The sequence below is a fragment of the Megascapheus bottae genome, chromosome 9 (assembly GCF_031878675.1).
Source record: "Megascapheus bottae isolate mThoBot1 chromosome 9, mThoBot2.hap1, whole genome shotgun sequence".
Taxonomy (NCBI): domain Eukaryota; kingdom Metazoa; phylum Chordata; class Mammalia; order Rodentia; family Geomyidae; genus Megascapheus; species Megascapheus bottae.
In genome coordinates, this window is record NC_143517.1 from 69,075,595 (window position 1) to 69,092,220 (window position 16,626).

The 16,626-nt window shown below is 47.6% G+C and overlaps 1 protein-coding gene across 6 annotated transcripts; it reads left to right on the forward strand.

Moving 5' to 3' along the window:
- The first annotated feature begins 1,332 nt into the window (after positions 1-1,332).
- On the forward strand, positions 1,333-12,579 carry Znf7 (zinc finger protein 7). Of its 6 annotated transcripts, none has more exons than XM_090339595.1 (6): positions 1,333-1,626; positions 1,831-1,997; positions 2,281-2,580; positions 3,042-3,168; positions 6,389-6,505; positions 10,214-12,579. In XM_090339595.1, exons 3-6 carry the CDS (start codon positions 2,443-2,445, stop codon positions 11,983-11,985), a joined length of 2,154 nt encoding a protein of 717 aa, XP_090195721.1. In that variant the 5' UTR covers positions 1,333-1,626; positions 1,831-1,997; positions 2,281-2,442; the 3' UTR covers positions 11,986-12,579. The 6 variants fall into 6 exon arrangements, with proteins under 6 accessions (XP_090195721.1, XP_090195723.1, XP_090195722.1 ...); XM_090339597.1 differs by having other exon boundaries at positions 6,392-6,505; XM_090339596.1 differs by lacking the exon at positions 1,831-1,997.
- The last annotated feature ends 4,047 nt before the right edge of the window (positions 12,580-16,626 follow it).

A 16,626-nucleotide genomic window follows, 5' to 3' on the forward strand; every position in this document is an offset into this window, starting at 1 on the left:
GAAGAGCTCAGGGACAGCATCTAGGCCCAGAGTTCAAGCCCAAGACCAACAACAACAAACAAACAAAAACACGAAAAACAACAAGATAAACTTGGTAAAAAAAAATTGAGGAGCAGCATTGGTCGTGCAAAGAAAGAAAAGATGAAGCTAGGAAGGAAAATACGCTACAAGGTATGAGAAGTTCACATATTTAAGACTAAGAGTCTCATGGGCCGAGAGCCAGGCCCCGTGGTAGCGTGCTGGCCTCACTGCGCATGCCCGGAGCCCCGGGTTCCATTCCTCAGTAACATACACAGAAAATGTCCAAAGTGCGGCTGTGGCTCTTGAGAATGCCGAGGGACAGTGGACAGTGCTCAGGCTTGAGTTCAACCCCAGGACTGGCAAAAAAAAAAAAAAGTTTCCTGGACTTTCGTGCCTGTGCGATCCTCAGATCTCAGCTTCCTGAGCAGCAAGGATGACAGGTGTGAGCCAGTGTCTCATTTATTAGGAAAGAAATATGGCAGAGAAAGGGATTCCATGGGCACCAGTCACCAATCTGAGCACCAATGAAGGAGGGCTCCAATGAGTCACCAGACAGTCCGCAGCCGGCGGGGGCCCACGGACCGGCGGCGTGCAGCAGGCTACGTGTAGAACTGGCGCCGAGGACGCGGAGGGTCTGAGGGCGTTTCCTCCGCAGGGTCCCCGCACGGCTGGACTTCGGCAGCTGCAGCGGACCTCAGGCTGGCCCCCAGCGCCCTGTAGCCCTCGGCCTGGCTGTGTCAGGATGATCCCCGCGTCCCCGCATCAGTGTGTGGCCCGTGCGCAGGCCCCGCCCCGCGCAGGCCCCGCCCCGCGCAGGCCCCGCCCCGCGCAGGCCCCGCCCCGCGCAGGCCCCGCCCCGCGCAGGCCCCGCCCCGCGCAGGCCCCGCCCCGCGCAGGCCCCGCCCCGCGCAGGCCCCGCCCCGCGCAGGCCCCGCCCCGCGCAGGCCCCGCCCGCCTCGCTCAAGCGCGCGCCAGTGCCTGAGCCCCTGACAGGGCCCCGCCCCCTGGGCCCTGGAGGCGGGGCTGTGAGCCACCGGAACGCTACCGCGGTCTGGCCCACTCCAGCGGCCGGAAGTCCGCGGAAACCGGGCTCGGGGCGGGGTGCAGTGCCGCGGTCGCTCGCAGCGGCCGTGCGCGTCTGCGACCCTAGGCCAGCCCAGCGAAGGTGAGCCGGCGTGGCGGGCGCGGCCAGCTGCGGCGTGGCGGAGGCGGCTGCGGGCTGAGGGGCCGCCCGGCTGTCCACGGTCTAGGGGCGGAGCCGCGCGGCCCTTCCCGGGCCGCCCCCCGGTCCCGGTGTCCTCTGGAGTGAGGCGAGACCCGGCGTGGCCTTCCTTCCAGGCCCCGGGAGCCTCATTCCCGCGCGGGAGACGCCCTCGCTGGCTGTTGGCCCGGGCCTGGAATTGTGGACAGCGGCAAGGGGCGGGCCTGGTGGGAGCGTTCCTGGCCCGTTCTTTCGTCAGTCACGGGCCTGAGCACTGCGCCTGAGCTTGTGTGCTCATGGATAGCGCGCTTCCGGGTCTTTGGTGGTTGATGAGCGATAAAAAGTCTCACAGGCTTCGAACCGCACTCTTCAGACCTCAGCCTGCTGAGCTGTTAGGATTACAGGTGAGAGCCACCCCAGCACCGGGCTCTGCGGTTATCTGAGGCTGACGCCGTCCTAGTGACCTATCCTGGAGGGAAGGTTCTTGTGTCTGATAACCATTTTCCCGCCATCCTTTCTTTTGGCTCCTGTCCACTGTAACCTCTAGTCACTCCCTACTAGTTTTACTGCCTGTGAGCTACACTCTGGATAACTCAATCCCATTTCAGTCTACCTCAGGTCCATTGGACATGTTCTCCATGCTTCCTGAGGTGCTTTCCCTACCACCATCACTTTGGCCTAGACTTAATCAGAGTTTTTGCCATTGAATGATGTCATAGTTTCCTGTACTTTCAGCACTGTAAGACAACCATCCCACAGGATCGATCACGTGGAGGTAGGACAGGTGAATTGTAAGGTTTATTAGTGGAGGCCATCTTGCCCAAGAGATGGAGGCTAGTGGCAGGAAATTAGGTGGGTGGAGTGTGGGAGTGCTCAGTTGGGGGAGTCCGCTAATGTAGCTGCCCTGGGAAATGTACTGGGAGGGGCTGAAGATCTGAGGTGGGGAGAATAACAAGCATTGTCATAATTATGGATTTCTGGGATTATCATTTCCCTCCATTAGATACCTTATGGATACAGGGTCCTCATGCATTCACTGTTGTCTCTCCATTGCTTAGCTCATGACATGTGGCAGACATTATTGTATTTGTGAAGGGATTCACATATCACACCTTCTCAGATCCAGAAAGATGAAGCTTCAGGAGACAGACACTCAAGTACCAGGGCTTCTGCAGCCCAGCGCCTTATCCCTGCTGTGTAATATCTGAGGTTGGAGGTAAATGAGCAGGGACACAATACCCACCTTGACTATCCTAGAACTTAGGGGAGCTACTAACACCTTGACCTTTGAATCTTTTTGTGATTTCCAGCAGGTATCTGAATCAGGACGAGTGGATGCCCACCCATCAAGCCTCATGGTAGGAAGTCTGGCTGTCTCCATTCCCTCACTTGTCTTATGAAACCTCCACCTCCTCCTTGGGAATCTGTACTGAGACTGGGCTCAGACTCAGCTTTAGGCCTCACTGTGGCCCCTTCCAAGTTTAAGTGGGCCAATTTGCTCTCATCCACAAGGCAGCAAGCCTGACCTGTGGCTCTTGAGGGGCAGTAAGATGGTAAAGTCTCTGTGGTTTGAATTCCCGCCCCCCCTTCCTGAGGCTCAAACCCAGGTCTTCATGTATGCTAGGCAAGCACTCTACCACTAGGCCAAACTTCTGGCCCCAGTTTCTCCTGTCTTAAAGGGTTATTTCTTAGTTTAGATTGAAAGACTCCAGGTGACATGTGTCCAGTCCTGTGAAGCACCTGCCTGACCTAGACATGATGCAGTACCATGGAGACTGGAATCCAGAGATCCATGGTATGCCGGTTTATATCCTTTCAGGAGACTGTGACATTTGGTGATGTGGCTGTGCACTTCTCTCAGGAGGAGTGGCAGTGTCTGGACTCTGGCCAGAGGGCCCTCTACAGGGAAGTAATGCTGGAGAACCACAGCAGTGTGGCTGGACTAGGTAAGGCTTCCCTTTGTGACCCCTTCACTGTGTCATCATTCAGCACTCAACCTGCCAGGCTTCCCTCAGAAGCAAGGAATGTGGAAGCTGGGGCTCAGACCTTTGTGGGCTAACTGGTTCTTGAACCTGTGTGTCAGGCCTCCTATATGACAACCACTGGGTAAGTGGACTTCTGGAAACTAGAAAATTACCTGTTTTCCTTAAGTGACTAGTTTATGGGAAAGAGGAATGTGGTTGATGTCGATTGTTTGCATGTATAAAAATAGAATAGTAGGGCCAGGAGGGAGGCCTAGTGGTAGAGTGTTTGCAAGCATGCATGAAGGGGCCAGGAGCGTGGCCTAGTTGTAGAGTGCTTGCCTAGCATGCATGAAGGTGCTGGGAGCGAGGCTTAGTGGTAGAGTGCTTGCCTAGCATGCATGAAGGGGCCGGGAGCAAGGCCTAGTGGTAGAGTGCTTGCCTAGCATGCATGAAGGGGCCGGGAGCAAGGCCTAGTGGTAGAGTGCTTGCCTAGCATGCATAAAGGGGCCAGAAGCCAGGCCTAGTAGTAGAGTGCTTGCCAGCATGCATGAAGGGGCCAGGAGCGAGGCCTACTGGTAGAGTGCTTGCCTAGCATACATGAAGGTGCCGGGAGCGAGGCTTAGTGGTAGAGTGCTTACCTAGCATGCATGAAGGTGCCGGGAGCGAGGCTTAGTGGTAGAGTGCTTGCCTAGCATGCATGAAGGGGCCGGGAGCGAGGCCTGGTGGTAGAGTGCTTGCCTAGCATGCATGAAGGGGCCGGGAGCAAGGCCTAGTGGTAGAGTGCTTGCCTAGCATGCATAAAGGGGCCAGAAGCCAGGCCTAGTAGTAGAGTGCTTGCCAGCATGCATGAAGGGGCCAGGAGCGAGGCCTACTGGTAGAGTGCTTGTCTAGCATGTACAAAGGCCTAATGGTAAAGTGCTTGCCTAGCATGCATGAAGGGGCCGGGAGCGAGGCCTAGTGGTAGAGTGCTTGCCTAGCATGCATGAAGGGGCCGGGAGCGGGGCCTACTGGTAGAGTGCTTGCCTAGCATGCACAAAGCCCTGGGTTGGATCCCTTGATACCACATACACAGAAAAAGCTAGAAGTTCTGCTTGACTCAAATGGTAGAATGCTAGCCTTGAGAAAGGACAGTGTACAGGCCCTGAGTTAAAGCCCTAGGAGTGGCAAAATAAACAACAACAAAAACTACCCCCACACACACACAAAATAAAATAAAATAACAGCAAACCACAAGGCAAGTGCTAGTGGCTCATGGCTTGTAATCCTAGCTCCACAGGAGGCTGAGATCTGAGGAGAATGGATTGTGATTGGAAGCCAACTCAGGCAAAAAAGCCCTCATCACCAGAAAACCAGAGTGGCACTGTGGCTCAAAATGGTAGAACATTACCTTTATGTGAAAAAACTCAGACAGCATCCAGACACTGAGCTCAAGCTCCACAACCATCCAAAAAGAAAAGAAAACAAAAAAAAAAAAAAAAAAAGGAAGAGAAGAAAATATTGAGGGCCCGGAGCATAGCCTAGTGATACAGTGCTCACTTAGCATGCACAAAGTCCTGGGTTCTATTCCTCAGAACCACCCACATACACAGAAAAAGCCAGGAGTAGCATTGTAGCTCAAGTGGCAGAGCACTGGCGTTGAGCAAAACGTGTCCAAGGACAGTGCCTAAGCGCTGAGTTCAAACCCCAGGACTGGCAAAAAGAAAGGCGGGCACTCTACTACTAGGCCAAACTCCTGGCCCAAGTAGCTAATCACTTCTAAACGGCCTTTTGGTAGTTCATTTGTTCTGAGCTTCATTGGGTTGGGCACATTTTTTTTTTTTTTTTTTGCTTGTCCTGGAGCTTGAACTTAGGGCCTGGGCACTGTCTCTGAACTTCTTTTGCTCAATGCTAGTACTCTACCACTTAAGCCACAGCACCATGTCTAGCTTTTTCTGTTTATGTGATCCTGAAGAACTGAACCCAGGGCTTTAGGCATGCTAGACAAGCACTCTATCACTAAGCCACATCCCCAGTCTTTTCAGTGCCTAGTCCCAGTGTGTTTTTCTGTTCTGTCTATGCTTCAAAAGGATGTTTTCTTATGGGAATTGCCTTCCTTGCATGGAAGGGTTTCTGCCTGCCTCCCACATGTCAGGAAGCCTGAGGGAAGCATCGCACTCCAGTGCTTTGCTGATCCGGGATTGGCTGACCTTTCACTGACAGGCAGTAAAGGGGGTTTGGAGCCATTCTGTAGCATGGGTCAGATGGTCCATGGATCTACATGCTGCCAGGGCATATTTTGCAAAGGTACTTGAGGCTAGGAGGTCGTGTGTGAGAACTTGGCCTTATAGCTTTTTTTTTTTATGATTAACTTACTGTCTTTTGTTGTTGTTGTTGTTGTTGTTGTTCAGTCGTGGGAGTTAAATTCTGGGCCTAGATGCTGTCCCTGAACTCTTCAGCTGAAGGCTATCGCCCTACCCCTTGAGCCACAGTCCACTTCTGGTTTTCTAGTGATTAATTGAAGATAAGAGTATCCAGGACTTCAGTGCCCAGCTGTCTTTGAACCATGATCCTCAGATCTCAGCCTCCTGAGTAGTTAGGAATACAGGCATGAACCGTCATGCCTGGATTATTGTCTTGTTTGTTTTGGTTGGAGGGAGTTATGGGGCTTGAACTCGGCCTGGGCCCTGTCCCTGAGCTCTTCAGCTCAAGGCTACCTCCCTACCCTTGAACTAAGCCCCACTTCCCATTTCCTAGAGGTTAATTGGAGTCTCACAGCTTTGTAGTGCCCTGGCTGGCTTTGAACCTAGATCCTCAGATCTCAGCCTCCCGAGTAGCTAGGATTACAGGTGTGAACCACCATGCCCAGCTTGTCTTGTTTTTCAACCACTTCTGTTTCTTGGAACATCTCTGCCCTCTCAGCTGTAAAGCAGTATTGGCTCTGTTGAGTGTGAGGCTGGTTTGGGCTTGGGTCTCCCCTTCTGTCTTAGTAGAGGCATCCTGTTCTTTGCAGACTCTTGTAACAGGATCTCCTTGAAGTTGTGGGAGTCAGGGTGCACGTAGCTGTCCAGCCTCAGGAGCTGGATGGATCTGAACAGAGGGGATACCACGTGTTGTGATCTTCATCCCTCTGCAGAGGCTCTGCCTGTATCCCTTCATGCCTGGAAACCAGGAGAGGCAGAACCCTAGCCATGCTCTAGCATCTCTTTCTCTGCTGCCGTCTCAGCAGGATTCCTGGTCTTCAAACCTGAGCTGATTTCCCGACTGGAGAAGGGGCAGGAGCCATGGGTCCTTGATTTACAGAGAACAGAAAGAACAGAAACATCATGGACTTCTCAGACAGGTATGGCTCAGGTTCTGTTGCAAAGATGCTTTAGGTAAGGAGGAGCCATAGTAGGGTGGGTCTCAAAGTGATATGAACCTGGGCTAAATCAGTGGTCGTGCTTAGCTACAGTTGGAAATGAATACAGACTGATGAGCACAACTGATGCTACAAAGAAACAGAAAAAAAGCCAGGACACCAAACACATTCAGTAAAACAGTTTGTTTTGAAATAGTAGCATATTGTGTTCAATTTCTAGATTTACTAATATTCTTGCTGAGCAAAGGCACAAATTTGTATATCCAAGTGAAAGTTGGCTCTCAACTGCTTTTTCTCAGGTAAACATTCTCCTTAGGGCAATTCCCTTTCCTGTATTTCTCTCCCAGTGCCTGGGTCCTGGATTCCTTAGGCCCCTCATGTTGGTTCCCAAGGTGCAGCTGCCATAACATAGTAGAGTTACTGGATCCATGACAGGTGATACTTCAGGTAGGAGGTCTCAGAAAGGAGGTGGGGGCAGGTGCATCTGATTCATGCTTATAATGCTAGCTTTTCTAGGAGGCTTACATCTGAATACTGTGATTCAAAGCCAACCTGGGCAAGAAAGTCCAGTAGACACATCTCCATTTAAACACCAGAAAAGTCAAAAGTAAAGCTGTGGCTCATATGGTAAAGTATTAGCCTTAGACACAAAAACTCAAGAACACCACCCAGCTCCTAAGTTCAAGTCCCAGAATCAGCCCAAAACAAAAGAAGAAAAAGGGTGGGGAGTTTGGCCTAGTAGTAGAGTATTTGCCTAGATGTATCAAGACCCAGGTTCGATTCCTTGGTACCACATATATAGAAAAAACTGGACGTGGTGCTATGGCTCAAATGGCAGAGGGCTAGGTTTGAGAAAGCCCAAGGGCAGTGCTTAGGCCCTGACTTCAAGCCCCAGAACTGGCAAAAAAAAAAAAAGGAAAGGAAAGGTGGGCTCTATGTAGCCCTTGTGTAGTAAAATTTTGTTACAAAAAAGAATTTGGGCCCAGGAGTGTAGCCTAATAGTAGAGTACTTACCTAGCATGAAGCCCTGGGTTCACTTCCTCGATGCCAGATACACAGAAAAAGCCAGAAGTGGCGCTGTGGCGCAAGTGGCAGAGTGCTAGCCTTGAGCAGAAAGTGTCCAAGGACAGTGCCCAGGTCCTGAGTTCAAGCCCCAGGACTAGAAAAAAAAAAAAAAGTGAGTTGGGCACTGGTGGCTCATGCCCGCAATCCTAGCTACTCAAGGAGCTGAGATCTGAAGATTGTGGTTCAGAGCCAGTGTGGGCATGAAAGTCTGTGAGACTATTACCTCCAGTTTACCACCAGAAACCTGTAAGTGGGACTGTGGCTCAAGGGGTGGATAGAGTACGAGTCTTGAGCTGAAGAGCTCATGCACAGCACCAGGACCCAGAGTTCAAGGCCTATGGCCAACAATGCTATGGACATGGTATTGGAAATATAAACGCAACTACGTAGACATAAAAATTTATGACTCTATAGACATAATGGGTTTTTTTTGTTTGTTTGTTTTTGTTTTGTTTTGTTTTTTCCAGTCCTGGGCTTGAGCTCAGGGCCTGAGCACTGTCCTTGGACTTTCTCAAGGCTAGAGCTCTACCACTTGAGCCTCAGCACCACTTCCGGCTTTTTTCTATGTATGTGGCACTTAGATTTTAGATTTTTGAGACCAAAATTTATTAGTAAAGCAAAATAAAGGAAAGATAAAGAGTACACAGTATAAACATGAGTCATGAATGTGGGTGTATCTGATAACAGGTGCAGTAAAAGTTGAGTATCATGGATATTTATGGTAAAAAGATCTGGCTTAAATTTAACTCCACTTTCCCCCCTTTGTGTGTGTGTGTCTGTATACTTGTGTGATAGTACTGTGCCTTAACTCAGGCCCTGGGTACTGTCCCTAAGCTTTTTAGTTCAAGACTAGAGCCTTACCACATGAGCCACAATCCCATTTCCAGCTTTTTGGTGGTTAGAGACTCATGAACTTTTCTCTCAGGCTGGCTTTGAACCTTAGTCATCAGATCTCATCCTCTTCTATAGCTAGGATTATTGGTATGAATCACAGGTGCCTAAGTGCTCTTATCTTTTTTGTTTTGGTTTGGTTTTGGTCATGGGACTGGAACTTGGCCTGGGCGCTGTCCCTAAACTTTTTTGCACAAGGCTACCACCCCACCCCTTGAGCCACAGTGGTGGTTAATTGGAGATAAGAGTCTCCCGGACCTTCATGGACTTTCATACCCCGGCTGACTTTCATGCCCTGGCTGACTTTGAATCACGATCCTCAGATCTGAACCTCCTGAGTAGCTAGGATTACAAGAGTGAGCCACTATGGGCAGCCACAGTGGACAGTGCTTTGTCTTGAACTGATACCTAGTACATTTTGTAATTTTCTGTTGTTACATTGTTTTTTTAATTTGGTTCAGAAAATTTGAGGTTGGCCTGTTCATTAAACTTGGGTCATGTTTGGACATCCTTTCAAGCAAGGATGGATTCTGTTACATGCTCCACCAAGACAGATCTCCATCCCCAAGATGAGTTTCTCCCTTAAAAATATTTTATGAAGGCAGGGAGTTTGGCTAAGTGGTAGAGTACTTGCCTAGTATGCTTGAAGGCCTAGGTTCGATTCCTCAGTACCACATACATTGAAAAAAAGCTGGAAGTGGTAGAGCTATTGTCTTGAGAAAGTCCAAGGACAGTACTCAGGCCCTGAGTTTTAGCCCAGGACTGGCAAAAAAATAAATAAATAAATAATAATAATAAATGTTTTATGAGCCAGGCGTGGCGGCTCACACCTTGTAATCCTAACTTCTTAGGAGGCTGAGATCTAAGGACCAAGGTTCAAAGCCAGCCTGGCCACAAAAGGACCTGAGAGTCTTATTTCCAATTAACTTCTAGAAAAGGAGAAGTGGGGCTTGCCTCAAAGGTGGGGTGGTAGCCTTGAGCTGAAGTGCTCAGAGAGAGCACCCAGGCTGATTTGAAGCCCCATGACCCACAAAGAAAAAAAAAAAGTGTTATGATATGGCGAGAATGTGGCCTACTGGTAGAGTGCTTGCCTAACATGCATAGAGCCCTGGATTCAATTCCTGTGTACCACATACACAGAAAAAAAGCTGCAAGTCGTGCTATGGCTCAAGTGGCAGAGTGTAGCTTTGAGGGGGGAAAAAACTTTTATGATGAAAGAAGTCATTTCCCTAAATAAGTTTGTTTCTTTAATACACCCTGCTCAGTTAACAGAGCATAGTAGATATTTGGGCAAGCAGACATGACCAAAGGGAGAGAGCTTTTCCTTTTTTATGAAACATTGCAATTTATGAGGAATGCAAAGCTTATGTGCTTTTTTTTTTTCTTTTTTTGCCAGTCCAAGGGCTTGAACTCAGGGCTTAGGCACTGTCCCTGAGCTTCTTTTGCTCAAGGCTAGCACTCTACCACTTGAGTCATCATGCTATTTCTGGCTTATTCTGTTTATGTTGTGCTGAGGATTTGAACCCAGGGCTTCATGCCTGCTAGGCAAGCACTGTACCACTGAGCCACATTCCCAGCCGCTCCCTCCCCCCCCCCCAGAACTTCTCTGTAGCACATTTCTATTTGGGCAATGTCACAGTGCTCAGTTAAACCCTGGAAGTACTAACCCGATACTTGTAATCTTTGCCCTTTCTCTAAGCTCAAGACATAAGAACCATTTTTACTTTATTTCAGACTCTACCATTAGGACTGACCATGAGCACCCCTGTGAAGATATGACCATTCTTAAACCACACCATCTTAACTGTGGAGACACTTCCAGTTCTGAGGTCTGGTTAGGAGGTCATCCGTGCAGCCATAGGCTGAGAGTGAAGCGTTGCCTCTCCCAGAAGCACTGTTTATATAAGGAGAGTGTGACTTCAAAGACTCCCACAAAAGATGCTTCTCAGGAACTCCAGGAGCTGGGGACCAGTGTCTTGAGTTATCAGCTTGATGAACATCAAAGAGATAGTGAGGAAGGGACACCACAGAGATGTGAAGTGTGTGGAAGATGTTTCAGACCTACTTCAGACCTGGCAGCATACCGAGAACTGGACATGCAGGAGAAATGTAACAGATGTCAGGAATGCTACAAGAAATTATCTGACTGCCTGCAAAGTAAACTTATAAGAAACTGCAATGGGGAGAAGCCCTATGAGTGTGAGGATTGTGGGAAAGTTTTCAGGCTGTGCTCACAGCTCATTCAGCATCAGAGAATCCACACTGGAGAGAAACCATTTAAATGTGCTGAGTGTGGAAAAGCCTTCCGCCTAAGCTCAAAACTTATTCAGCATCAAAGAATTCATACTGGGGAGAAACCCTATAGGTGTGAAGAATGTGGGAAAGCCTTTGGGCAAAGCTCAAGCCTCATCCATCATCAGAGAATCCATACCGGAGAGAGGCCCTACAGTTGTGCAGTCTGTGGGAAAGCCTTCAGCCAGCAGTCACAGCTGGTCCGACACCAGAGAATTCACACTGGAGAGAGACCCTACCCATGCCAAGAGTGTGGCAAAGCCTTTAGCCAGAGCTCAACTCTGAACCAGCATCAGAGAATGCATACTGGGGAGAAAACTCAAATAACAAGAGCTTCAGAAAGTTCAAACTTTCTTGCACATCAGAGAAGTCATGCTGTGGAGAAGCCATTCAAGTGTGAGGAGTGTGGGAAAGCTTTCAGGTGGATCTCTCGCCTGAGTCAGCATCAACTGGTTCACACTGGAGAAAAACCTTATAAATGCAACAAGTGCACAAAAGCTTTCGGTTGTAGCTCAAGGCTGATTCGTCATCAGAGAACTCACACTGGAGAAAAACCATTTAAATGTGATGAGTGTGGGAAAGGCTTTGTCCAGGGCTCACACCTTATTCAACATCAGCGAATTCACACTGGAGAGAAACCTTATGTGTGCAGCGACTGTGGAAAAGCTTTCAGCCAGAGCTCTAGCCTCATTTACCATCAGAGGATACATAAAGGAGAGAAGCCATATCAATGCCTCCAATGTGGAAAAGCTTTCAGTATGAGCACACAACTCACTATCCACCAGAGGGTTCACACTGGGGAAAGACCTTACAAATGTAGTGAATGTGGGAAAGCTTTCAGTCAAAACTCAACCCTTTTCCAACACCAGATAGTTCATGCAGGAGTAAAGCCCTATCAGTGTAGTGAGTGTGGAAAGGCATTTAGCCGAAGCTCGTACCTCATTGAACACCAAAGAATCCACACTAGAGCCCAGTGGTTCTATGAGTTTGGGAATACTCTAGAAGGTTCCACCTTTGTGAGCCGTAAAAAAGTCAACAATGTAAAGAAACTGCACCAATGTGATGACTGTGAGAAAATCTTCAGGTGGCGTTCACATCTCATTATACATCAGAGGATTCATACTGGAGAGAAACCTTACAAATGTAATGACTGTGGCAAAGCTTTCAGTCGGAGCTCAAGGCTTACTCAACACCAGAGAATTCACATGGAATAAACTATTTCCCTATATCAATATAAATCTTCAGCTTTAACATATTATCTGAGATCATTCATACTTGTAAGAAAAGAACTAAGAATGACGGCACCAGTGACTCATGTCTATAATCCTAGCTACTCAGGAGGCTGAGGTCTGAAGATTGCAGTTCAAAGCCAGTTTGGGCAGGAAAGGCCATGAGACTAATTAACCACCAAAAAGTCATGAATGAAGCTCAGGCCCTGAGTTTAAGCTCCAGAACTATAACAAATGAAAGTATTAAGAATGTTGGGGAAAAGCTGGTGCTGGTGGCTCATGCCTGTAATCTTAGCTACTAAGGAGGCTCAGTTCTAAAGATTGTGGCTTGAAGTTAGCCTGGGCAGGAAAGTCTGTGAGACTCTTTCCAATAAATACTGAGAAAAAGTTCAAGTGGCATTGTGCCTCAAGTAGAGCGACAGCCATGAGCAAAAGAAACACAGGGACAGTGCCCAGGCCCCAGGACCAGCACATATATACACAAAAAGAATGTTGGGGAAGATTTAGAATTGCTCTCTTACGAAAAGGAATGTATTGCTGGGAGTTTGGCCTCGCAGTAGAGTGTGCTTGCCTAGAATGCACGTAGACTCTGGTTCCATTCCTCCCTGCCATACAACATGAAAAAGCTGGAAGTGGTGCTATGGCTCAAGTGGTAGGTAGAGTGCTACCCTTGAGAGAAAATTCAAGGACAGTGCCTAAGCCCTAGGAATGGCACAAAAGAGGGGGAGGGAGAGATGGAGGTAGAGTTGTGGTTTAAAGTGGTAAAGCACTAGGCCTGAGCAAAAAGCTCAGGGACAGCACCGAGTTCAAACCCAAAAACCTACACAGAAAACAGGGAGAACAATAAGGAATTATTTACAATAGTGTTTGGAAGTGAAATGTATGGAGTTTATGTCACTTTTTTACATTTCTGTACCCTTTGTCATGGGTATAATAAGTTTATCTGATTTGGGAGGGAGAAAGGGAAGCACAGGAACAGTGGAACAAAGGGTTAACCAGTTCAGCAATGACAATCACTAGACACCAGTTTGGAAATGGTTTTTGGGAGGGAAAAATCTGGGAGAGAGTGAGGGAGGGGGCAACACTGTCTAAAAGGAAATGTATTGCTGTCACTCTTACAACTTGAGCTACACCTCCAGTCTCTTTGTTTTTCAGCCTCCTGAGTGTCTAGCTTTTTTTTTTTTTTTTTTTTTTGCCAGTCCTGGGCTTAAACTCGGGGCCTGAGCACTGTCCTTGGATTTTCTCAAGGCTAGAACTCTACCACTTGAGCCTTACCACCACTTCTGGCATTTTTCTATGTATGTGGTACGAGGAATCAAACCTGGGTCTTCATGCATGCTAGGCAAGCACTCTAGCATTTAGCCAAACTCCCAGCCCTAGCTCTTTTTTTAAGCATTTACCATTTTTACCAGGGGGATTTCATTTCATTTTGATATCTCCACATGCATACAAATATATTCCAGTCAGTTTATCCCTTTGAAAATAATTTCAGTAGGGGGGCCAGGAGCCCCCTCCTCAATATCACATACAGAGAAAAAGCTAGATGTGGCACTCTAGCTCAAGTGGTAGAGTACTTGAGCAAAATGTATCCAAGGACAATGCTCAGGCCCCAAGTTCAAGCCCCAGGGCTGTTTTTTTCTATATTTGGTTCTGAGGAATCAAATCCAGGGTTTCATGCCTGTTAGGTGATCACGCTACCACTAGGCCATACTCCTGGCCTTAAAATGTATTTTTAGCCAGGTGTTGGTGGCTATTGTCTAGAGTTATGGTTTAAAATCTAAGACTTTTGGTCGGAAGCATAGCCTAGTAGTACAGTGCTCTCCTAGTATGCATGAAGCCCTGGGTTCAATTACTCAGTACCACATACACAGAAAAAACTGAAAGTGGCGTTGTGGCTCAAGTGGCCTTGAGAAAGCCCAAGGACAGTGCCCAGGCCCAGGGTTCAAGCCTCATGACTGGCAAAATAAATAAATAAAAGTCTGAGATTACACCTGGTGTGGGTGCTGTTCCTGAACTCACTTGCTTAAGGATAGCACTTTACCTCCTGAGCCACAGCACAGCTTCTAGTTTTCTGGTGGTTAATTAGAAATAGGAGTCTTAACAGACTTTCCTTCCCGGGCTGACTTTGAACTCTGATCCTCAAATCTCAGTCTCCTGTGTAGCTAGGAATATAAGTGTGAGCCGGTAGTGTCTTGCCTGTAGGACTCTTACCTCCAGGAAACAGTGCTGTGCCTCAAAGTGGTACATCACTAGCCTTAAACACAAAAGCTCAGGGACAGTGTCGAGGCCCAGAGTACAAGCCCCACAACAACAACAAGAATATTATTCACACTCATACATTTTCTGTGTTCCTTTCCTCTTCTCTTAAACGAGTTCTGTAGTTAGAATCTCATATGTGAGCTGGGAGTGTAGCCTAGTGATCATGTGGTTACCTAGCATGAATGAAGCCCTGGGTTTGATGCCTCAGTTTCACCACAAAAAAAGCCTGAAGTGATACTGTGACTCAAGTGGTAGAGCACCAGCCTTGAGAAAGCTCAAAACCAGTGCCCTAGCCCTGAGTTTAAGCCCCAGGATTGGCAAATTTTTTTTAAAAAAATCACATTTGTATGTGTATAAACATATATCACATCTTTTTTTATCTTATTCCAAGATTAGGGGTCACTTAACCCCTTTTCTTTGGTATGTGTTGGTACCAGGGTTTATTTACCAAGCATTTACTAAGCAACTGCTGAATGACTATTCATGTGTAGCAACATACATTTGCATATGCATATATGTATGCACAGGAATATATACATATGCATATATACATACATATTCTTTTTTATATACATATATATTGTTGTAGATGGTGTGAGTCCTGGGCATGGGCGCTGTCCCTAAGATTTTTGCTCTATAATTCTACAGTTCTACTTCTAGGTCTTTGGTAACTAATTGGAGATAGGAGTTTCATGGAATTCCTGCCTGTGCTGGGTTCAAACCATGATCCTCAGCCTCCTGAGTAGCCAAGGTTACCAATGTGAGCCACCTGCCTTTCTGGTTAAGTGAACATCAGATTAAAGAGTCAGATTTGTCTGTCTATTCTGGCTGTAAACTTCAATCCTCAGGTCTTCTCAATAGCTAGAATAACAGCCACTCATGATGGACTTTTGTTTTTTGTCTTTTTTCTGTCCGTTGAGGGGCTTGAACTCTGGTCCTGGGCGCTGTCTCTGAGCTCATCAGCTCAAGGATATCGCTCTACCATTTGAGCCACAGGGCTAAGTCCGGTTTTCTGGTAGTTAATGGGAGATAGGAGTCTCAGATTTTCCTGCCCAGAGTGGCTTTGAGCTGCAATCCTCAGATCTCCGCCTCCTGAGTAGCCAGGATTATAGATGTGATCTACTAGAGTCCGGTATGATGGATTGTTTTTGCTTTCTTTATTTTCTGAATTTATTTTTTGCCAGCCCCGAGGCTTGAACTCAAGGCCTAGTCACTGTCCTTAGCCTTTCTCAAGGCTGGTGCTCTATCACTTGAGCCACAGTGCCACTTCCAGCTTTTTCTATGTATGTGGTACAAAGGTATCAAACCTAGGTCTTTGTGCATGCTAGACAAGCATTCTACTACTAGGCCAAACTCCCAGCCCTGTATGACTTTTCTTTTTTGGTCATGTAACTTGACCTCAATTCCTGGGCACTGTCCCTACATTTTTGTGTTCAAGGCCAGTGTTCTATTACTTTGAGCCACAGCTCAGAGTGATTAATTTCATATAATCTGTTTTTTAGGTAATTAGTTTTATATAGATGTTTCATGGCCTTTCCTACCTGAGCTGGCTTTGAACCACAATCTTCATCTCATGTTCCTGAGCTAGGATTACAGTCGTGAGTTACCAGTATCTGCCTTATTTGACCATTTTTTTTTTTACTGGCACACACTCACTTTTGCAGAGATTAGGCAAGTGACGAGACTGGGTCAGAGGTCTGATCAGTGCCCACCTGCACCGCTGCTTTAGAATACCTGCCCAACACCACTGTAGAGGAGCATGCAATGTCAGCTATCCTTCAAGGCTGGATTCCAGGTTAGCTGCCTGTACTTCCATCTGGTGTTCTCACTCTGAATGCATTTTCTACCCAGGAACCAAAAGAAACTCCCAGTTTATTTACCATGTATTTATTAGCAACTACTGAATATATATATGAATATATATATATATATTTTTTTGGTTAGTCATGAGACCTGAACTCTGGGCCTGGGAGTTGTCCCCAAGCTTTTCAGCTCAAGGCTACCACCCTATCCCTTGAGCCACATAGCCACTTCCATTTTTCTGGTGGTTAAAGATAAGAGTCTCATGGACTTTAGTGCCCAGGCTAGCTTTAAACTGTGATCCTCTGATCTCAGCCTCTGAGTAGCTAGGATTACAGGTATGAGCCACCACGCCTGGCTCTGAATAGCTATTTTTGGGTAAGAGCCAGGGCTCCTCTCATAGGGCACATAGTCCTCAACCTTTGTGGACACCCTGTGGACACGAAATTAGAGGGTGCAGTGAATCAGAGTTTGCCACAGAAAAATGACAGCAAATCTGAAGTTTGGGAGACCTCTCTGAGGTAGCTGCCATATAGCAGCTTGAACTTTGGCATGGTATGGCAGAGT

What these genes read in the sequence shown, in the direction of transcription:
- Znf7 (XM_090339595.1), top strand. Translation starts at nt 2,443, where the DNA reads ATGAGCAGGGACACAATACCCACCTTGACTATCCTAGAACTTAGGGGA. An exon ending in CCCACCCATCAAGCCTCATG is followed by an intron (nt 2,581 to 3,041) that starts GTAGGAAGTCTG and finishes ATATCCTTTCAG; the next exon opens with GAGACTGTGACATTTGGTGA. An exon ending in ATCATGGACTTCTCAGACAG is followed by an intron (nt 6,506 to 10,213) that starts GTATGGCTCAGG and finishes ACTTTATTTCAG; the next exon opens with ACTCTACCATTAGGACTGAC.